This window comes from Grampus griseus (assembly GCF_964374135.1).
Source record: "Grampus griseus genome assembly, chromosome: 8".
In the NCBI taxonomy this organism is placed as follows: domain Eukaryota; kingdom Metazoa; phylum Chordata; class Mammalia; order Artiodactyla; family Delphinidae; genus Grampus; species Grampus griseus.
The window spans coordinates 104,804,651-104,828,179 of record NC_139002.1 but is presented as its reverse complement, the minus strand read 5'-3'; the positions used below and the strand labels follow the sequence as shown (position 1 = coordinate 104,828,179).

The 23,529-nt window shown below is 54.0% G+C and overlaps 1 protein-coding gene across 1 annotated transcript; it reads right to left on the bottom strand.

Moving 5' to 3' along the window:
* Positions 1-182: 182 nt before the first annotated feature.
* On the bottom strand, positions 183-13,784 carry SYT12 (synaptotagmin 12; the record flags this gene model as incomplete). Its single annotated transcript, XM_082659981.1, has 7 exons — positions 183-356; positions 1,737-1,870; positions 2,737-2,857; positions 3,548-3,763; positions 6,399-6,791; positions 8,890-9,083; positions 13,751-13,784. The coding sequence occupies 7 exons, from the start codon at positions 13,782-13,784 to the stop codon at positions 183-185; spliced, it is 1,266 nt and encodes a 421-aa protein (XP_082516107.1).
* Between the last annotated feature and the right edge of the window lie 9,745 nt (positions 13,785-23,529).

Here is a 23,529-nt window from a genome sequence, read left to right as displayed (position 1 = left end):
GGTCCCTAGACATCCAGCCAGGCCTGTTCCTCCACCGCAGCCTGGATAGAGGGACCAAGATGGCTCTTGGGGACTCCACCGGGGGACCCCAGCGTTCAATGGTTCCAGCCAGACTACAGAGAAGGGTGTTGGAGCTGAGTTCACGCCGGGCTCCGGTGCCCACCCGGGCCCTGCCCCGGCTGCTAGTTTCGACGGACAGGGTGCCACATGGACACGGGCCTGCGCAGCGTGGCCAGCATCTGGTTCCAGTGCGTGGTGCCCATGCCACTGGCCGACGGCCCAATGATGACATGGCCTACGTTGTCCCCACGGCCATCACTGCTGCTCTCAGCTACCGTCACACGGAGAGACAGGTCCTGGGGAGGAAGTGACATGGGTGCTAGGGACCAGGGGCAGTGCCAGAGGTCCCCCATGGCCCCCAGGCCCCAGCGGGGTGCCAGGCACGGCCCCGTGAATCCTCACCTCTGACCTGTCTAACCTCACAGCCCAGATGTAAATGCTGGCCTCACCACTTCCTTGCTGCGTGACCTTGGGCAGTGACTTGGGCTCTTCCTACCTCAGTTTCCCCATCTGTAAAATGGTGATAATCATAGTTCCCACCTGTTCTGGGAACGAAATGAGTTAAAAGGTGTAAAGCACTTAGAACAGTGCCTGCACACCATCAGCGCATTATAGATGTCTGTTGTTAATCCTGAGATAATCATATGTTGGACTCATAACAGGAAGGGAAAGAACTTGCTTGAGATCAAAGTGGTGATGAAGCTGAGACTGGAACCCAGCCTGACTTCTCTCCTTCCCCTCCCCCCTCCCCTCCCCTCCCCCCACCGCCGGTCCCAAGAAGTGTCTTGCCCTAGGAGGCTGCAGAGTAGGAGTAGTGGCACTAGAACACCCAGGGAAGCAGGGGGCAGACGGGTGGCCTGTCCCATGAGGGTGGCAAGGCAGGACCAACCAGGGATGCTGAGATGTTTTTCTGGATTCCGAACACCCAGAGTGCGGCAGAGTTCTGGGCTTTCAAATTCAGGCCGGCTATCCCAAGAGGGGAGATTAGGGGGTTTCTGTACAGCCCCAGGGCCAAGGGGCAAGTTTTGGCTCAAGGCACAAAAGGACTTTCTCACGTGGTCAGGAATGCCCAAGGATGGAAGGAGGGAGTGAGGGAAGGTGGTGAGCTCCCCATCCTCTGAGGCATGCAAGCCGGGCCACTTCTGTGGCCCAGGGCACATCCTCTGCAGTCCTCCCACCCTTGGCCTGTGATATCTGTGCTGGGAGGGGGTCTCCCTGGGGCACATCGCCTGCTGAAGGCCAGGGGGGTTCTGGGGAGCTCCACAGGGCCTCTGTAGGCAGAACCTCGGGAGATTTAGGGCCAGAGCTCTGGGCGTTGGGTCAGTCCTGGCTCATCCCTAGTCCTCTGCAGCTCCCTCCACCGGGAACTGTCTTCCCACAGATCTCAGCTTAGCTACCCCCACCTGCAGAGGCCTCCCCTGACTGCCAAGGTCTGGCATGCTCTTAGTGGATGTGATTGTCTGCAGACTTTCCTGCCTGTCCCTTGTGAGCGCCAAGGAAGCAATTCCCATGTCCCCAGCACCCACCAGAGGGCTGGTACCTAGTAGGTGCTCAATACACGCTTCTCGACTAGAAAGGTGATGCCTTAAGGCAAACCATCACCCCCTGCAGGAGCTCGGAGGAGATAGACTGGAGGGGATAGAGGGGCCCCCACCCCCTGCGCCATCCCCCCTCACCTGGAGCACGATGGCTGGCACTGAGAAGATCATGGCTTCATTGAACACTGGGTTAGGGTCATCCCTCTTCACAGCCGTCTTCTTTTTGCTCATCTTCCTCCCATCCTGCAGCAGGTACACCTTGACGAAGGGGTCTGTGGGCGGGGAGGGGGGTGGGGGTGAAAGCCAGTGCGACACTCACTTGGCATAGACCTGCCCGGTCACAGCGGCTCACCGGCCACTCTCTCCTGCGGTCCTGCCATCAGTTCTTTATTGCGTTCCCATTTTACAGATGAGAAAACTGAGGCTCACGCGCGAGTCAGGAGAAGAGCTGGGCTTTGGACTCCGGCAGCCGGCCCACCAGCCCGCACGAGTGCTCCCCTCACGTGAGGCTCTGGGGAGCTCAGCAGACCCACCAGTTTTCATTCTATAAATGGCCCAAACGCAGATGTCAGCCCCGAGTCACCCGGCGCCTGCTCAGTGGAGCCTGACTCAAGGACATGCAGCTCTGGAATAACGAGTCGCTGCCTGCTCGTCACTTACCACCCACTGGGTGTCCTTGCTGCACCTGCCTGGACCCGGGTCCCCCAGGCTCCCAGTCAGCCTCCTGCAGCCCTCAGTTTTCAGTTACTCGGGGCTGAGGCGCCTGCAGACCTGACGCATCAGGTCCTGCCTGGCACCCCCACCATCTCGGTGGCCCTGGTCCCCGTTTGGGATCTGGGATGCAGTCCAGCCTCTGGGAAACGCCTACCTTGTTTTCATACCAGTGCCCCAGCCTCCTGCTCTCAGACTCCCATCCCTCCCCCACAGGGGCTCCCTGCCAGCCTCTGTGGTTCCCATGTTTCCCCAGCTAGATTAATCTTCCCACTGTGCATGGCTCCTGAGCCCAGCCAAAGCCAGGGGTGGGGGGCCTGGCACTGTGCCCTACACCTACTGATGCCTCCAGGTGCCCAGGGCTTAGCAGCTGGGCCATGGCTCCCACCTGCCCCACGGAGGAGCCAGGCAGCCAGGAGGGCCTTACCCGCTGTGGTCTTGTCGTTGGTCCAGATAAGATTCTTGGCTTTCACCACGACCACTGTAAGACGCTCGGCCGTTGGGAGGTAGCTGAGGGACAGCAGGATCTCGCCCACAGCGTCGGCGGCCTGGAGGACAGGCGGGTGACTCAGAGGGCTTCTGCCCCTGGACTTGAGGGGCCCAGGGAAAGGCAGAAGCTTCCTTCTCCACTGAGAAGCTGCTGCTCTTGGGGGCCCTTACACCAGGGCACCAGGCTGGTGGGATTGAGAAAGGGACCCCTCTCCCGCTCCACAGCGCCATCCCTGCCTTGTACCGGGTATGGGTCCTGCCTTGGAAGGAAGGCCATAGGTTGCCTGTCAAATGCAGCAACAAAATGCAGTTATGTTCCCTCATTCCAGACCAGAGAAAACATTCTCCGGTAGTAGCACTTACAGGTCCAGGTGGACTGGAATTAGTAGATCATTTGCTTAAATAACAGTGATGCTCCCTAAGCGCTGCTACATTTATGACGGTAAACTGCAGCTTGGCCTCTGTCTGAAATGACTCACTTGAGGGCCAGAGGAGTACTTCCCTAACAGAAGCTCTACAGGAGTAGAGCTTCTAAAGGTTTGGTGGTAGGAGCAGTAGAAGGGCTGTAAAGAGTGGTCAGGGTGCCTTTCATTTGCATGCAGTAAACTGAGTTTCCTTGAGTGTGGCTCAGCTCTTTCTCTAATCTCCTAAAGATGTTGGTGTTCAGGCTGTTGCGAGGACAGTGGATTTCCTCCCCTGAAGTGTAGATATGGCGCTGTCCTCAGGCACAGGCAGGTGGGCAGGCTTACCTTGTTCTGGTCCTGTAGGTAGAGCCAGCCGCCGAAGGGCTGCAGCGGGAGGTCAAGCACAGAAAGCTTCAGCTCCACCACCCCTGTGCTCACATTCCGCTCATCTTCATCGATGCCAAACACGGAAAACCGCAGGCTCTTCTCCTCCAGGGCTGCAGGGTCCAGGGGGATGGAGAACTTCTCGTCGAAGAAGATGGGGTAGGCGTTCCTCTGGATCTGCAGAGAGAAAGAGCAGTGGAAGGAGGTCCAAAGCTGGGGAGGAGGTGGCAGCTGGATGCCTGCGAGGCCATGGCAGGGAGTGAGCGCTGGATGGGGTGTCTGGAGACCTGGGCTAGCGTCTTGGCTCTGCTGTCCCCACACTGCAATGCCAATCCTTCCTTTGGTGGCTCAGCCCTGATGACATAAAAGCCCCCTGTCCTCTTCTCAGTGGTGGCCAATCTAGTGGCCTGGCATTCGAAGCTTCCACAAGCTGACCCCAACTAATTCCCATCCTCAGTGCCCATGGGTCCACAGAACCCTTGCAATGTGCCGGCTGAGCTGGCCATCTTTCTTGCACGTGTTCAAGTCCAGCCCTGGGCCAGGCATGCAGTGAGTAGGGATAACTGTCTGTGAAGTTGAGAGTCACTGATGTCCCATCCCGCATGGGGCCTGGCCTAGGACTCTCTGAACGTTATGGGGTGGATGGACCGATGGAGTGACGAGGCAAGGCTGGGCAGACTCTGTTTCTAAGCCTAGTCCTGCCTGGTGGGCGCCACTGGCCTCTTCCCAGGAAGCCGTGGGTGGGCCCTCTGGGAAGGTGCACTTGTGGGCACTGATCCCCCTTCCGTGGGGGGCTGCTTTGGTCACTGCCTGGCGATATTTTAAGAGAGGAGATCTCATCCCTGGCACCTCGCCTGATGCCGGGGGGCTGCCCAACCTGGGGGCAGCCACCCACTCACTGGGATTGGCTGGGCTGTGATGCTAAGAAGCCTGCATTCTTGGGAATAAATCTGTCGGTACCTCCAGATGCCCTGAGCTGCACTCTTCGGTCACTGTCTGGGCTGGAAAAGCCTCTTCTTACCTTGCGCCCTGAAGGCTACATCCCCTACCCAATCACCTGCTTGAGAACCAAGGGCGACCCTTCCTTCCTGGGATAAAGCCCACCTCCTGATCCTGACCCTGACATTCAGGCTTTTCACGATCTTTGGCCCTAAATTCCTTCCTCTGGCCAAATTAGCGCCTTGACTGTCCCCTGCCCATAGGAGTACAGGCTCCCTGACGATCCATTCTCTGTACGTTGCACTTTATGAGCACGTGGAGACCCCTGGGGTGGAGTCCTGGATCTCCTGCTCACTTGCTGGGGTTGTCGTGGGCAAAGCACTTTCCTGAGCCTCAGTTTCCTCATCTGTAAGATGCCCTCAATCCATCCCCCATCACTGGGGCTAATGAGAGGGTCACAGATGCGTTGGGCTCTGTGAACCAGGTTCTCAGCATACATCAGGCCGTGGTGGCTGCTGTCAACGTGCTGCCTCGAGGGGTGTGTCCAGAACCGCCCAGGTACTCCAGGCAGCTGAGGCCGCGGGCAGCGTGGATCTGGGCTCAACAGGAACACCTCATGGTCCTGACAGACGACAATCCACTGAGCTCTTACCAAGGACTGGGCTAAGGATTTTGCGTTTCCTGAAGCACTATGATGCTCACTTGACAGATGGGAAAACTGAGTCACAGAGTGCTTAAGTGACTCACCCAAAGTCACACTTCTAGGAAGTAGGGAGCCAGGATTTGAACCCAGGCAATCAGGCTCCAGGGTCCTGCGCCTAACCACCCACTGGGCTGCCTCTCTGAAGCCGGCCTCCCCTTCTCGGCCCTACGTACGCCCTGGTGGTTGGTTCTAGACCCTCCTAGAGTGCGGGGGGCAGGGTGGGGCAGGAGAGGAATGACAGTCTCCACCTCTGAGGGGCAGCCAATTTCAGCACAGGAAACAGGACTGGACACGGGTGGGTCTCTGAGGAGCCAGAGCCACTTGGCCGCAGGATCCTCCTGCCCTGGTCACAGCCCGTGCTGGGCTGACCTCGACCGCTGGTGCTGGGCAGCAGGGTGTCTCACGTAGACCTCTCTCTCTCTCAGCAAGGGGGGCGGATCATGGAGGGGTATCCTGGGGGGTGTGCTGGGTCCCTCTCCTTGCCCCTCCCGGCTTATTCTGCACCCTCCCCCCTGCTTTCGGCCCCAGGGGCTGACCTCCATGGGCTGCATCAACAGGCTCCCTAGGCCTCTGGCTTCCGGTAGGGTCAGCCAGTAGGGGTCACTGGAGGGAAACCAGAGGTCGGAGGGAGGTCGGGGTGCTTATTCCTCCAGGTCCTTCTCGGCAGGATCGCTGCGAGCAAACGGCGCCTCTTGACCAAAGGGCACAGCGCCTATCAAGGTGGCCCTCTGCGTACACTGGTCTTTAGGTAACCTCACGTTCCCCTCATCCCCTCAGGCCAGGGTACCACGCCATCCCTGAGGTCGCCCCCCACACAGCATTATAACAGTCCTGTTATTAAGCTGTCCCCAAATTAGCCAACGTGAGCTTGTCATCCCTTCCCTGCCAGGTCCCCAAGTTGACACAATTGACAAATGGACAATTACCACACACTGGATTCATGTGGCAGGACTGCTGAGAACTGCACACAATGGGAGCCTGCAGGTGGAGGCCCCAGACTCCCAGTTCTGTCCTCCCTATAGCCAGCACCTTCCGCTCTGGGATCAGCATCCAAATCTGCTCTCTAGCACCCTCCTGAGATTCTGCCTGGCCCTGCACCCCTGCCTGCCTGGGCAGGACTCCTGAGAGCCCGGGGCACACGGCTGCCCCGCCCTCCCAGCCCCCACTTACCCGGGAAATGCCCACGATCTGCTCATCCGGCAGCAGGCTGACGCGCATGAAGCAGGACTCGAAGCTGGCTTCCTCCCGCTCCAGGAGGTCCTTGCCCTGCAGCACAGCCACGTGGAGGGTGTGGGAGGCGGCATCGTAGTCCATGCTCACCTCCACCTGGCCCAGCGTGAAGTCCTGCCCGAAGGTGTTGCTCACGGAGGAGACGGAGTTCAGGGAGTCGGCCGACTGGGATTTTCGGAGGGTCCCGTAGGGGGCCAGGTCCAGCTCACGGCCCATCAGCTCCAGGGGTCCCAGCTCGCTGATGCTCTCAAAGGTGTCCTCAATGCTGAGGCTGCCTTTGCGACTGGGTGGCCCCCTAGTGCTGGCCCGCTGGGCATTCCAGGCAGGCACTCTCTGGGGGTGAGAAAAAGGGACATGGGAGCATCGAAAGGGCAATAGGCATGGTCTTGAAGAGACAGCAAAGAGATACGGTAAGCCCTGTTCATGCAAGGCACCTCCATGTTCCCCTTTCGCAAAAACAGGGCATGCCTTAGTTAGGAAGGTCCTTCTTTTTTGTTATTTCATGTCAGTTTTCTCTCCCTAACCAGAAGGTAAGAGAGCTTTTTCTCAAAATGTTTATTTATATGGACTGAGTTTCATACATAAAGATGTTCACTGCAGTGATGTTTATAAAAAGGAAAAATAGTTAGCAATCTGAGTGTCCAGCAGAAGGGGAACGGGTAAGAAAACTAGAGTACAGATACTCAATACATGACAGAGCAGCCTCAAAGGAAGTTTACAAAAATGTCTACCACATGAGGAAGTTTTCAAGTTGGATAACACTAACTCTAATATTCAAATTTTTCTTTTCTCTCAATTGACCTTGGGATTTGAGAAAACAAAAACCTTTGTACTGTAAGCATCTCCCATGTTGGTACATAATCTTCATTACCATAATTTTTAATGGTCCCCTTAATTTGCCATTGAGTGGATCGCCATAGTTTATTTTACTATTCCCCTACAGTTGGACATTTATATTGTTTTTAATTTTTCACAAATATAAACAATGCAGCATTGAATAGATTTCCTTTTTTTTTTTGGCCGCGCTGCGCGGCATGCAGGATCCTAGCTCCCTAACTAGGGAACGAACCCGTGCCCCCTGCAGTGGAAGTGCAGAGTCTTAACCACTGGACCTCCTGGTAAGCCCCTTGAATAGCTTTCTTAAAATCTTGACTTAGAGGACATAGTTCCCTTTTTTTTCCTTAAATCTATTTTATTTATTTTTGGCTGTGTTGGGTCTTCGTTGCTGTGCACAGGCTTTCTCTAGTTGCTGCGAGTGGGGGTTACTCTTTGTTGCAGTGTGTGGGCTTCTCATCGCGGTGGCTTCTCTTGTGGAGCACGGGCTTTAGGCATGTGGCTTCAGTCGTTGTGGCACATGGGCTCAGTAGTTGTGGCTCTCGGGCTCTAGAGCACAGGCAGTAGTTGTGGCGCACGGGCTTAGTTGTTCCACGGCACGTGGGATCTTCCCAGACTGGGGATCGAACCCGTGTCCCCTGCATTGGCAGGTGGATTCTTAACCACTGTGCCACCAGGGAAGTCCTGAGGACATAGTCCTTTTGAAAGCTTTTGATACATGTTTCCAAAATGCTCTTTGGAAAAGTTGTTCCAATTTACAGTCCCTCCAACTGAGCGTGAGATAATTCCTTCCAAAACCCCAAATGAGCGAGCATGTGGGACCTTTATCTGGTAACAGATTCTGGCTGTGCTCTCTGGAACTCTACATGATGTTAGAAAAATTCTCTGCCAATGTTAAGTGATGAAGCATTCAGCAATATATAGAGAGCCCTAAAAATGTTTATACTCCCTGATACAGTAGTTTCACATCTGGGCATTCATTCAAAGTACGTAATCCCAAATGAAGACAAAGTTTTACACGTAAACCATTTACTGCATTATTTATAGTGGCATTTAGTAAACCATGGCACATACACAAAAAGGAATCTTAGGCAGCCATTAAAATAATGTTTACAATCAACAATATGAGGAAGTGCTTCCGTTTTACGTGAGATGAAAAGGGTAGGGTATAAAATTCTCTGTAGAGATGACACCCATTGTGTAAAAACTATGCATGGAAAAAAGACCGGGGGGGCGGGGCCTAGATTTAAAATATTGGAAAGAAATAAATCAAAATGTTAATAGTTTGAAGACAATTCACAGTTGCTTGCCTCTGGGTGGTGACATTTGGGGAGGTTTTTCTTCTTATTTTTATTTTCCTGTAATTGTCACAGGATGGTGTTTTAAATTGAAAGCATTCATTCATTCGCCAAGTATTCATGGATTACCTAGCACTGGGCTATGTTGGAATGTGGAGGAGGACAAGGGTCCCTGTTCGCAGGAGGAAATTAACCAGGAGGGAGTGAGGGGGGGAGGGAGTGGGGGCCAGTCCTGAGAGTGGACGGTTGGGGCATGGGGTGTGCAGTCCAGTGTGCACCCATGAAAACAGAAGCCTCACCTTCTGCTGGGCCTCTGCGTAGTTCTCACCATACTTCTGCTGAAGGTACCTGTAGTCGTAGTTTGGGAACGGGGAGGGGCTGGGGAAGCTCCCCGACGTCCAGAGCTTCCACAGGCTCACAGCTGCAATTCCCAGCAGTGCCAGGGCCCCGGCAGCATAGACACCCACTTCCCAGTCAGGGGGGCTCTTGATGACTGCAAGGCAAGAGCAGAGCAGTCTCTCGTTAATGGGCACTAGGACCCCTCAGTTGTTACACACTCCCACCCAGTGAGCCTGTAGTTCAGCACTGATTTGCTTATTCATTGAAAAAATATTTACTGAGTGTCTACTATGTCAGGTTCTGTGCTGGGTGCTGGGGATCCAGTGTTGAACAAGCTATACACCCTCCGATATCTGCTTTTAGCTCCTTTCCACAAAAACATACATTACTATCAGGAGCGACCCTTGGGTAGAGCAGATGAAGAGCTGTGAACAATGGTTAAATATTCCTTAGGCTTTAAACAGGTAGGGTTTTTTTTTTTAATTAATTAATTTTATTTTTGGCTGCACTGGGTCTTTGTTGCTGCACAGGGGCTTTTCTCTAGTTGAGGTGAGCAGGGGCTACTCTTCGTTGCAGTGCACAGGCTTCTCATTGTGGTGGCTTCTCTTGTTGCAGAGCATGGGCTCTAGGCACGCGGGCTCAGTAGTTGTGGCATGTGGGATCTTCCCGGACTAGGGTTCGAACCCATGTCCCTTGCTTTGGCAGGCGGATTCTTAACCACTGTGCCACCAGGGAAGCCCCAGATGGGGTTTTTCTTGCCTCTTTGAGTTCTCTCTACCTTCAGAGGACTTCTGCTTCCAGATAATCAATGCAGCCTGTTGGGATCTGAGGAAAGTGGAAGGGAACTTGGGGGAGAAAAAGAAATGACCCCCTTTTTGCCTCAGACCTCATCTAAAACAATCCAATGTCCATCAGTTGATGAACGGGAAAATAAAATGTAGTACAGCCATACAATGGAATATTATTCAGCAATAAAAAGGAATGAAATGATACACGTTATAACGCGGATGAACCTTGAAAACATCAAGCTAAGTGAAAGAAGCCAGTGCCCCAAGACCATATGTTGTATGATTCTATTGCTATGAAATGTCCAAAAGAGGCAAATCTGTACAGACAGAAAGTAGACTAGTGATTGTCAGGGGCTGCCAGGGGTTGGGGGGAGTAGGGGGAAATGTGGAGTGTGGGGTTTATTTTTGGGGTGATGAATATATTCTAAAAGTTGCTTGGCTAATGTTTGCACAATATACTGAAGCCCACTGAATTGTACGCTTTAAGCGAGTGAACTTACGGCATGTGAGTTTCATCTTGATAAAGCTGTTACCAAAAACCAAACAAACAAAAAACTCAGCCAGAAGTGAGAGGTGGCTGTAGGCTGGGCAGGGCTTGGGGACAAATCCAGATGCTCAAATGCGTTCTGCCCACGGATGTTTTAATAACCTCACTCATCTGAGCCTCACTGTCCCCAAACAGTAATTAACTACCCCCTCAACTGTGTTGGGTAAGTCCTCACCTAGCACAGAGCTTGGCCCACGGCAGAACCATAAATGTTAAGTCACTCTTCTGGGAAACCTGGCTCTGCATTCCCAAAAGAAGCCAATGAGACAGTAGGATTCGTTTTGCAGAAGATCGCACTGTTGGCAAATATAATTCTCTAAACCATTCTCAGTGTTGCCTCTATACTCGATTCAAATGGGGAAACTGAGACACACAAGAACTTGCCCAAGGTCACAGAGCCAAGAAGGGGTGGCCCTGGGATCCCAACACTGGCGGCCAGATTCCAGAGCAAGCAGGGGTAAAAACCACGGCCCCACCCGGCCTCCACCAGCACGGTTCCCCAGCAGCAGGGCGGAGAGATGTGCGGAGGGTGTTTCAGGGCGGAGATTTCTCATCACACAGCCACCGAGCACCTACTGTGTGTGAGCACCCTGCGGAGCGGGTCAGCCCCAGGCCCAGTCCCCGTCCTTAATAAGTGGCTCATAGTCTAGTGGGTGGGGTGGGCAGATAAATAGACAAAAGAGGGATGGGGGTCGTGATGAGAACAGCCCAGGAGGGCTTCCCAAAGAGAGATGCCTAAGCTGGGATATGCAGGAGCAGCAAGAAGTGTGCCGGCCAAGGCGCCAGGCACCAGGAGTTTACGGAAGGAGGAGGAGGGTGTGCAAAGCTCAGAGCGTTCAGAGCACCCAGTGAGAGAGAGGGAAGGGGGCATTTGGGGATGGAGGGGCCACTGCCACTGTTCCCCAAAGCCTGCGTAGGGAGGAATCATCCAGCAATGGGAGGCCCCAGCCGGGCCCTGCTCTGCTGAGCCCAGCCAGCTCCAGCCAGAAGCTACCATACTTGCTCACCCCAGAGAAGGGCAGGGCCCAGCCTTCAGCCCTGGCATTTACGCAGCACTTAGCACCCTACGAGCTCCCTACCTCCACTTTCCAGAGGAGAACTGAGGCGGATAGCAGTTAAAGAACACATCTGTTGGGTTGGCCAAAAAGTTCGTTCCGGTTTTCGGGCCCAGCTTCTAGACACACCCGAACGAACTTTTTGGCCACCCCAATATTTATGGGCTCAAGGCCACAGGGGTGAGAAATGGAGAGCGTGGTGCAGGTGCTTTGGCTCCCTGAGGCCACCTCACCTCCCTGGCTCCAGTGTCCTCATCCAGAAAGAGGAGACGACACCAAAAACATCCCCATCCAGTGGTTCTATCCCAAAGGAATTGATTCTAAGGGAAAAATCCCAACAAGTTTTATGTCTGGAGTGAGTCATCGAGTCTGTATTTATAACAGCAGAAATCTGGAAGCAGCCTGAGGGTCTGAGCAAGGGTGCCTGTGGTGCTGCCTCAGGAGGGGTTGTCACTGGGCTTTGAGAATGGCAGTTGAGGTCATCAGGATGTCACCGTGGCAATGCAGAGAATCATTTCAGGCATTGTTAAGAGGAAAAAAAAAACAAAAAACAATCCCCAACATGGTATAAGCACGTGATTTTGATGTAAAACTCACGCAGCAGCGTATGGGCAAGGGCTGGGCGGACCAGGGAGGCATGGGAGGAGCCAGAGATGCGGATGGAGGGACGGTGAGCAAACCTGTTTACTCCTGACTTCTGTTGCGAGAATGTAATTTGTGGGATAAATAAAACCACAACAAAGAGCTACCGGGGGCCCAGGGCCAAGACCTGGCCAGGCTCTCAGGAAGTCCTGGGAGTCCTGCGAATAGGGGATGGGATGGGAACGTACCTGGTGCCTGGAGAGTGAAGTGCATGTGCGGGGGGGCTCCCACCTAGACACACACACAGCCCCAGCCAGCTCACAGGGGCTTGGGTGCTGCCAGGAGGCAGGCCAGGGCCCGGGCACAGCGTCCACATAGGCGATGGGCACAGCAAAGTGGCAAAGCAGCCCCAGGCTCCCCTGAGAGTGAGGATCCGGGGGCTGAGGGCCTGAAGCCAGCACCCTGGCTGGCATGAAAGGGGGGCCAGGGCCAGGGACACGAAAGGAAAAACCCCAGCAAGCTGACATGAAATGATGACAGTTAATGCTCATTTATTTACTCATTTTATTGCGCACCAGCCTCTGGAAGGTATGAGAAGAATTCCCCAGGGAAGTGAGGTCTGAGCTGAGACCAGAAATGAGGAAGGAGGAATCTTAGTAATAATGGTTCCCTTACTATTTTCCATTTGCCAGGCTCTGTTCCAAACACTTCATGTATACTAACCCACTGAGTCCTCAGAACCACCCTGTGAGGAAGGTTCTATTATTATCCCCATTTTACAGACGATGAAGCTGAGAGATAGAGGAGCTATTCGCTGCCAGACAATCTGGCTCCAGATCTGTGCTCAAAATCTCCACACCAGTCTCAAGGCCTTAGCCAGGCAGAGGCAGTTCCCAAGGGAAGGGAACAGTATGTGCAAAGGCCCGGAGGTCGGAGAGAGCTGTGTTCAAACTGTTGGGCACTTCACACATGTTAGCTCGTTGAATCTTCCCAGCAGTCCCTGAGGCAGGCCGCATTGCCCCCATTTTACGGATGAGTAAGTGGAGGTTCAGAGAGGTTTCATCACTTACTGATGGCCACGCCAGGGCCTGGACAAAGACCTGTGAGCCTGCAGGTGAAAAGTGAAAATTCCTGGCTGGGAGTTGGAAAAGGTGGTTCCCCCTTGTACGTCCTTCAGCTCAGCCCTGGGCTGGCTGGAGTCTGAGCTAGGGGAGGAGCTGGAGTGATGGGGAGCACCGGCCTGGGAGTCAGGAGACCTGGGCCCACGTCCTGACCCTGTTACTTACTCAGTCACTGTCCCTTTCCTTTGCTGAGCCTGCCTTCTCCCATCTGTAAATGGGGAGGGGAACGTAAGGAGAAAAGATGGCGAGGGTACTTCAGTTCTGACACCATCCATCGTCAGCTGGAGTGTGTCTGGTGTCTTGAGGCCGGTCCCAAGCTCAGTGCCTGCAGGGGCACACATGAGGAGAAGGTGGGAGCTGCCATCCCTGGACTGGGCGACCTCTGAGTTTAATGTCCTGTGGATCTAACATCGACCTTCCTGGGTTTCCTCGCCTTTGGCTCCAGGAATGGCCCCAGGGGAGTGGATTCCGCATGACAGGCTCGACCTTAGGGAGTAGCAGCACATGGGCCTCCCGGGCGATCCCCTCAAGTCCTTCCACCGGAGCAGAAAGACGAAGAGACCTCAGACTGGCCCCAACCCGGCGTCCCCAAGGCTGTGTGATCTTGGGCAACTCACTGACAGTCCTTACCAGTAAAACAGGGCCGTGACTGGTGTCCCACTGACATCCCCCACCCCAGGCCCGGTGGGAGGGTCCTGTGAGATGGCACGTTTGCCGCGGGGACTCACCGCTCAGGTGGTATTCTGCCACGTCCACGGCCATGACGCCCACCGCAGGGGCTGAGACTGGAAGGGAGAGGAGAGTCAGTGGAGGGGGCTTCAGAGGGTCATCAACCCCACCCCCCGCTATGGCCCAGGTGCCCATCATCCAGCTCACACTCAGGTGGAGGGGGCCTGGGCAAAAGTAGTGTTTTTTTCATTCTTTCATTTTTATTTTTTGGCTGTGCTGCGTGGCATGCAGGATCTTAGTTACCCGACCAAGGATCGAACCTGGGCCCTCCGCAGTGGAAGTGCGGAGTCCTAACCACTGGACCGTCAGGAAAGTCCCTAAAATAGCATTTTAAAAAAATGGTGTTTAAAGCTCTTTTCAAGCACTCTGAGACCTCATTTCAGGGTTGCCAAACACGAAAACACAAGACACCCAGTGAAACGTGAATTTTGGATTCGTTTTTAGTAGAAGTATGTCCAAATATCGCATGGGACATGCTTATACTGAAATATTATCCACTGTTTATCTGAAGCTCAAAAGTTGCTGGCATCCCGTATTTGTACTTGCTAAATCTGGCAACCCTGCTTCACTTCCGTCCTACCAACAACAGGCTGACCAGCAGCAACTCTGTTACTCCTTAGAGCGGCCCCTCAGGGTGTTCCCTAAGGCTGACTTCAAATGCTTTGGTTTAAATTGGACCCGAAATGCTGCATTTCTACAATATTCTATTATCAGTTCTTTCTCTGCTTGGGATGGTTTCCTCCCCACCCTCCGCTCCCAAGTTATATGAACCACTGAAGGTTTGAGAGGTTTGAAGGTTTAAGTTGTTCTAGAAAGGTCTAGAAGCTCATACAAGCCATCACCTGCCCAGGCAACTGCTTACAGTTTTATTATTTTTGTTGCTAAGAAGTAAACTGGCTCCCAGACATGTTCTAAATGGGGTGGGGGGTTGAAAAAGGGAGGCTAGGAAGAGCTGTATGGATCTCAGCTCAAGGGACACGGAGGACAGGATGGCCCCCACGCTAACCTCTGCATTCCTTCGCGGTTCAGAGAGGTGGTTATAAACAGGTAAGATGGGGTACACGGGGCGGTGGCGGGGGAGACCTGCAGAGTGTCCGTCCACCCAAGGGCAACTGCTTTTCTGTTCCCGCGGGAATGCCAACCCAGCCTGGCTGGATCTTCTGAAAAGCCAGATACCGGTATTTTTTAACATGCAGTTTCTTGATTTTTAAATGTTGCAACCAACTCACAAAAAATGTAAACACTACTGGGTGGAGAGGAAAAGGGTCCTGGCTGGTGGCGGCTAGCCTGTTTGCAACTCCTCGAAGGATTGTGTGGGCTCCCTTTGGGACTGGGGTCAAATCAGGGGGTGAGCATTTTCTAGAATCCTGGGGTTCTCCCCAGTTTGTAGCTCTGGAGTCAAGAAGCTGGGGTGCCTTGATCCAGACAGGGTTATCCGGCACATGTGGGAGTGCCGTAGGTCCCAGGACAGGAGGCCTCGAGAAGCAGGGCGGAACAGGGCCCTGGGGCAAAGCCCTGCCAGGTGCACAGACAGCTCCTTGCTCCCAGCTCCCCTGATGATGCCCCCACTCCCACAGTGAGATGTGGGTTGTCATGGTGATGGGAGGGAGGCGCTAACCTGGACCGGCTTCACCCATGCCAATTCAAGTGGAAGCTCATTGCTGGGACCTGCTGAGATCATGATAAGTACCTTGCTAAGCACCCCTTACACCCAAGCCCTAAGCACTTTGCATGTATATTACCGCATATATTACCTACCTCTAACAGCCCCTTGAGGTAGGTGCTATTACTATCTCTGGTTTGTGGAAGAGTCATGAGGCAAGGAGGTAAGGTCATTTGCCCCAGGCTACACAGCTTAAGAAACTGTTCAAACCGGGCCACTGGTTCCACGCTCCCTAACCCCTGTGCCTTACTGTGGGGGGGGGGGGGCGGCATATGGATTCAAAAGTTGCCTGAGAACCCACAGGCCAAATTAGGCACTGTGTACAAGCCCAAGGTGGCCCTACTTCGTGGCAGAAGGGAGGCTGGATACACCAAAACACACATGTTAACATGAACACACATGTCCCAGTCTGCCTCTGCCTTGCTGGGAATCTGATCATGCCATCAGCTTTCTTTCCTGTTTCTCTAGCACAGGCTGACTTCCTGCACGGGGACAGCCCATGCCAGCAGCACACTAGAGTGGGTGGGCTGGGTACACCCCTGCGGCAAGTTCCTGTGGCTGGGGACAGAACCCCATACCTGCTGTATCAGACCTCCGGCTGTCGAGGGGCCCCCATGTATCAGACCTCTGGCTGTCGAGGGGCCCCCATCTCTCCAAGGCTGGTCCAGCTCAGACCCCAGACTCCCACACTGCCCACCTTTCCCCCTCCCCTCATCACAACACCCTGGGAGCTGTGCTTTCAGTGGAGTTGTGAATGACTCTAGGCTCACCCAGGCCAGAAGGTCCCGCAGATGTGCCCTGGGAACGGGAGAAGCCAAAGCACACCTGCCTGAGAGGAGGGAAGAGAGAACTTGGGGGAGATGTCGAGGTTCCTGGGATGGGGCGGCAGCCTGAGCACAGCTCTGAACCCCAGATCTGCCCCCTCTGTAAAATGGGGCTTAAGATGGCCTTATCAGGGTGTCAGGAGGGAGGAATGAGAAGTGCAGTGGGGCTTTTTGGCAAATCTTAGCTGCTGTGCTTCCTTGCCTGGCAATGGTCCGAAAGGCCCCTGAGCCCCTACTTTGAGCAGTGGAATTGTGTGGGCAGCACTGCCAGCCTGCAGATGTGTTATATTTGTCTTAAAGTGAGTTACCAACATTTAAAAATTGGGAAATTTCCCATTAAAAAATGAATTTCTTAAAAAAAAATAAAAAGGATAGATTTCCAGCTTCCCGTTAAAAGTAAGATTTGGGAACAGTGGGTCTGTATACCCTGCCACCCCCACCCCCCACCCCCAACAGCCAGAGCTGGAGCTGAGTAGGCTCTGTCCCTCAGACGGGGCATCTGCTCTTCCGGCCTGGCACCTCCTACCCTTCCATTCACTTCCAGAACCTGCTGGCCCCTGGAAGTATCTCTATTCATGAGCCTGGTAAGCAGGCTTTTGGATGAGCTAGGGGAGGTTCAGAAAGGTTAAGTGACTTGCCCAAAGCCGCACAGCCAGCAGTGGTAGAGCTGGGCCTGCCACCCCATCCAGCACCTCTTCTATTAGTCGCCACAGCCCCTGTGCAAAGGACTTCATGTACGTCTTCCCCATGGCCTCGCCCAAGACCCCTAGGGGGCAAATCCTGTTATTATCCCCACTCCACAGAGGAGGAAAGTGAGGCTCAGGGAAGGGCAGTGAATTTGCCCAGGGTCACCCAGCCAGTAAGCGGAGAGCTGAGACCGAGCCAGATCTGGCTCTGCAGCAAGCGCCCTTCTTAACGGCTTTACTTACTATCCCTGAGACCCCCTGACTCCATCTCAGCCAGCACTGACAACCTCCGCAGACTCCCACTGGCAGCCTGGAGGTTTGCCAGGTAGAGGGGCCGCAGCTTCAGCTTGGAACAGGACGCTGACAAGGCACATCCGAGGCCAGGGCAGCCTCTGACCAGAGCTTCCCTGCATTTCTGACCCACAGGAAATGGGGCACAGCAGGGGTGGGTCAGAGCTGCCCCAAACCTTCATCTGAGCCCCTTCCTGGCACCCTTCCTCACTCCATCTATTCATTCTGGCCCCAAACCCCCAAACCCTAAATTGCATGGCGCTTGTTCATTGAAAACAGCTCTGGGTTCCAATGCTGGCTTAACCATACCTACCCGGCAATACGTACCTATTGCTGTAAGAATTAGACATAATTCATGCTAAATGCCTAGCGTAGTGCCTGGCTCGTAGTGTGAACACGATATAGACCTGATGACTGAATGGATAAACGGATCCCCCTTTTACAGATTAGGAAGGCAGGGATGGAGTCACTCGGCGTAAGAGTAGCAATACTGGGACTGACACCCGGGTACAATGCATCTGGGCCTGGGCTCTTGGCCACCATGCCACCTCCTGACCAGGCCTTTCGGGGGTGGAGATGGGTGGGAGGAACTGCCACGGGCCTTACTGGAATCTGACCACAGTCGAGGCCTCCTCCTGGGCTTATCAAGAAATGGCTTTCCAGGAATTTGGTGACTCTGCGGCGGAGAGGGTCCCCACGTCTCTGCTCCCCCTCACCCCGTTTCCTTGCTTAGTGTCCCCATGTCACATCTCTGGCTAGCAAGCTTTTGGCTCTCCCTTCCCTCACCCTGAGGCCAGCAGGCAATGGGAAGGATCAGGGGGTGGTACAGGGGAGCCCTCGACCTTCCAGGCTGGGAACCTCTTTAGGAGCGTTAGCTTTGAGATCCTTTTCAAGTGCTCCCACTTCCTGGAATAACCACATCCTGCTACCATCCCCCCAAAAGCCCACAAAAACCACAGTACAGACTGGCGAGGATGGTGGTAGCTGGCATTAAATGGGCACCTACTATGTGCTGAGCACTGTACCAAGGACTCGCCAGGTGTTATTTCAGCAAGTCCTCCCTGCTGCCCTCTGAGGGGGCTGATACTCTTCCCATTGTACTGGTAAGAAAACTGAGGTGCAGGAAAACACTTGCCCATAGTCACCAGAGCAGACAAGAGGCCGAGTCCAAGGTTGAACCCCGCGCTGGGAGCCCCCCTCTCCCAAGCTGTTTGGAAAGCCTTCAGATTTCAGGGTGGGGAGGCCAGGGGCTTGGGTCTTGACCCTTCTCCAGACTGGCTGTGTTAATTTGGGTGAGTCTCCTGCCCTCTCTGAGCCTCAGTTTCCCCACTTCTAGTAGGATGCATAGCTCCTGCCGCTCTCCAAACCTGTCACCCACCCCCTGGCTCAGGGAAGAGGCTAACATTCCAGGGTGCAGGTTTCCCAGGCTCTTTGTGGGGGAGGGTGGCCTCACTGGCTGAGGAGGGGGCGCCCAGTCCCTCTGCAGCCCATGAAAGAGGGGTCACTAGGAGGGCGTTCTCAGGGCTCCTCCACCCACAGGCCTGGCTCCAGGTCCCCATGTTTGGACCCAGTTCCCCCTTCTTCAGCCCAAATCTACAGCCCCAAGGCCCTGGGATGGGCAAGCTTCCTCTCCCAAAGAGCAGTGGCATCAAAGGTTGGCAGGGAGACCCTGGAAAGCTCCCCACCCGTGCTGGTGACACCAGACAGAGGCTGAGGATCCTCTTGGCCTCCCAGGGCTTCCTGGCAATGGGGTGCGACATGGGGCATTTCCTGAAAACCCAGCACCCATGCCGCGGTAACCCCCAGGATACATGGGGACCGGAGTGTGGGGGGCTGACCCGGGAGCCGGGAAGAGGATGTGAGGCGGGGCCGGGAAAGTGGGGGCAATCAGGGCGCTGTGTGTGTGAGGGGCGTGCGTGCAGCGCGGGCGCCGGGGAGGCGTGTAAATGGCCGGGTGAGCCGCGTGTGTGCACACGCGGGGCGGGCGTGCGGGGCACGATGCGATGCGCAGTGCATGGAGTGGCAGGGCCGGGTAAGGGCGCCCGGCGTGCGCTGTGCCGGGCTTGCGTGTGCAAGCGTGGCGCGGGTGTGCAGACGAGAGGGGAGCTTGGAGCCCGGGGGTCCCCGGCGCTGGGAGGGGCACTGCGTGCATCTGCGCGAAGGGCGCGTACTCACCCCGGCTCCGTGGAGGGGCCGCCGCTCCAGCTCCGGCTCCGGTTTGGGCTCCGGCTCCGGCTCCCGGCCGGCCTCCCGCAGCGCGCACGCACCGGCGCCAAGCCCGGCCGTAGCCGGCGGAGCCAAGCCTGCAGTGTCTCCCCGCGCCCGCCTGGGAGGAGCGCGGCGCGGTCCGGGGGCTCGGCCGGGCCGGGGCGGCAGTCGCGAGCTGCGCCGCAGTCCGGGCACGCTCGCAGGAGCCCGCCGCGCGCTCCCTCGCGCTCGCCCGCCCGCTCCCTCTTTAAAGTGACAAACCCGAGCGCGGTCTCCGCTCCCGGGAGTTGCGCGGCGCTTCCGGGGTCTAAGCCGAAGATCCCCAAGCGCTCCCCGGATCCCAGGGGGTCGTCCGAGGCAGAAGCCAGCCCCTCACTCCCTGGCCCAGGATGAGTGGGGGTGGGGGATGGGAACGTGCTCACCGCGAGCTTCCAGAGGCTGGCGGAGCACTGGGCACGGAGTCAGCAGGCTTGGGTTCCAGCCCCAGCTGCCGCACCCCGGGTTATCCTGTTCCCCTGTTAGGCCTCAGTTTATTTTTCTGTAATACGGGCTGGATACTGTGCACCTCCTAGGAACCGATCAGGAAACAGGAGGCGGGAGGTTTCCGCTTCTCTGAATGGTAGGCCAACATCATCTCAGTTAATCCTCACAATGACTTAATGGTGTCAGTGGTCACTCCGTTTTCTTTTTACAGGAGGAAACAGGTTCAGAGAGGTGAAATGACCTTCCCAAGGTCACAGAGCCAAGGGTCAGAGCCAAGACTTGAACCTAGGTCTATGTGACTTTAAAGCCCATACTCTTAACCACTTAGGGGTCCTGCTTTCTCTCAAAAGGAATGAATGAATCATTCAGGAGATATGACGCCCCCGCTGGATGCTAGGCACAGTGCCAGGTGTGGGCGATCTTCCATCTTCCGGGAACAGGGGGACAAGTCCCTCCCTGCCCGCGCAGTCTGGCAGGGAGGCACGCACGCATTAAGAGGGGCTGGGGTGTGCGGGGGGAAGATGCCACGTGCTGTGGGCTCAGTTACCAGGAGAGCAGGCTTGGTGGGTACCTGGGGGGGCTTCTGAGGGGATCTGTAGGATCTGGGGTGGGGTGGGAAGAGGGGAGAGGATCTCAGGTGGGGAGCAAGTGTGCTAAGGCAGCAGTAGTTTCTGGATCATCTACCCCCTGGGATTTCGGGGCTGAAAGCAACTTGCGGGCACTGCCCTCTCAGTAGGAGCTGGGTCTGTGCTGGCCTTGTTGGTAGGAGGGGGCATCCTTGGTCTAGAAAGCAGGACCCTGGGGAGCCAAGGATTCAGTTTCACTCTCGTCCACAGGGGACACCCTTTTTTCAGTTCATTTTATGGATTCCGAAGAAAAAGAGAAAGGTCATTAATTATGCCCCTTTGAAGGGGGGGGCTGGGCACTGGGCCATGGGCTCTCATTGCCATTTCTCATCTAAGTTAATCTTCATAGCCAGCCAGGTGCAGTTTGGAATGACCGAGCCCATCTTCCACATGAGGACACTGAGGCATGAAGGGTTCCGGTTCAGGAGGGAGCATTGAAATTAGACACACCATCAGCACATAAAATGGCACACTGATACTGGCTTCTGTTGGAGCAGTAAAAAGGTGAGGTTGATCAACAGCAAAAAGCCAAATAATTCAATTGAAAAATGGGTGGAAGACTTTAATAGACATTTCTCCGAAGAAGGCATACAGATGGCCAGTAGACACATGAAGAGATGCTCAACATCACTAATTATTAAAGAAATGCACATCAGAACAATGAGGGACCAGCTCACATGGGTCAGAATGGCCATCATTAAAAAGTCTACAAATAACAAATGCTGGAGAGGGTGTGGAGAAAAGGGAACCTTCCTACACTGTTGGTGGGAATGTAAGTTTGTGCAGCCACTATAGAGAACAGTATGGAAGTTCCTCGGAAAACTAAAAATAGAACTACCATATGATCCAGCAATCCCACTCCTGAGCATATACCCCGACAAAACTGTAATTCAAAAATATACATGTACCCCTATGTTCATAGCAGCACTATTTACAATAGCCAAGCCATGGAAACAACCTAAATGCCCATCAACATATGAATGGATAAAGAAGATGTGGTACATATATACAATGGAATACTACTCAGCTATAAAAAAACTGAAATAATGCTATTTGCAGCAACATGGATGCAACTACAGATCATCATTTTAAGGGAAATAAGTCAGAAAGAGAGACAAATACCATATGATATCACTTATATGTATAATCTGAAATATGGCACAAATGAACCTATCTAAAAAACAGAAACAGACTCACAGACATAGAGAACAGGCTTGTGTTTCCCAAGGGAGAGGGAGGGAGGGAGCAGGAGGGACTGGGAGTTTGGGGTTAGTAAATGCAAACTACTACATTTAGAATGGATAAACAACAAGGTCCTACTGTAAGCACAGGGAACTATATCCAATCTCTTTGGATAAACCATAATAGAAAAGAATATAAAAAAATGTATATATGTGTATAACTGGGTCACTTTGCTGTGCAGCAGAAATTAGCACAACATTGTAAATCAGCTATACTTCAATTAGGAAAAAAAAAAAAAAAGGTGAAGTTGAGGCTGTTCTGCTTCTGGTGTCAGCCCAGTGGGCTGATGTGGGAACTGGAGTCTGGAGTGAGCTTGAAAGGAGGTCTTGCCAATTTCATGTAATAACCCTTCAGTGACCAGAAAAGCATATGTATGTGTGCCAAAGACAGGAATTACAAGTGCCTATCCACAGGAGAGTATGTAAGTGCATAGCGGTACAGTCACAATGGCACACGGTGCAACAAAGAGGAGAAAAGAGCTACCACCACCTGCAACAGGTGGATGAATCTTGCTTGTAAAGTTGAATGAAAGAAACCGGCCACAAAAGACCACATGGTGTATGATTCCATTTACAGAGAGTTCAAAAAGCAGGCAGAACTACTCTCTGCTGTTAAAAGTCATCATGGCGGTTACCATGCGGTGGTGACTGTGAGGGGCCTGAGGGGGATTCTGGGATGCTGTTCATGTTCTGGTTTTGATCCCAGTGCAGGGTCCCCCCCACCCCTCCCCCCCACCCCTCCCCCCCACCCTCCCCCCAGCTCTGTTTTGTGTGTGCGTGTGTTTGAAAATTTGCAGCACTGCACACTTATGATTTGTATACTTTTCTACATGTGCGATACACTTCAATACCACTTACAGAAACACACAAAAACCTTGTGTGGCTGCCCACTGCACTGGAAAAAAGCCAAACTCCTTTCTGTGGTTTACAAGGGCCTGCTGGCCTCTCTGACATGACATGCCGTCCTCACCCACCAATCTCCTGCCTGTCAGCCTTCTGGTGTTCCCAACACCTGCCAAGCTGTTTTCCTCCTCAGGGATTCTCACTCGCTGGTCTCTGCCTGGAAGGTGCTTTCCCTGTTCTTGCCAAGACCGCTCCCTTCATCCTCTGCACATCACCCTAAAGAAGTCACCTCTTCCGAGAGACCCTCCTGACGACCCCACCTAGAGTCCTCCACCCACAGCATGCTGTTTGTTTCCTACAGAACACTAGCCATAATCTGCAATTATTTTATTTGTTTACAGTTCATTTTCTGCCTCTGCCAGGAGACTGATAATCACAAACACACGGCACACTTACCGTGTGCCAAGCGATATTCAAGCATCGTATTAAGGCATTGAATCTTCACCCCAACTCCATGGGGGGATACTCTCCTTAGCCCTATTTTACTGTTGAGGCAATTGGGGCTCAGAGAGGTTATATAAGTTGCTCACGGTCACACAGCTGGAAAGTAGCAGAGCCAAGGTTTGAACCCAGGCAGCCTGGTTCCAGAGTCCTTTCTTTAAACTCTATACTTTGACAGATCTGTTTTTTTTTTTTTATTCCCCTGTAGTATATCTGGGACAGTATGTGGCACACCATTGGTACTCAATAAATGTTGGGGGAATAAATGAGTGTGCTAAAGAGAGGTGAGGGGGAAGCTTGGATCCCAGAGTGGGTGTTGAGGGGAGGGATTGTGCAATGGAATCTGGAGTCCCAGGAGCAAGGTAACCAGGGAACCGACAGCAGATGGAGGTTCCCAGACAGCTGGAATTAA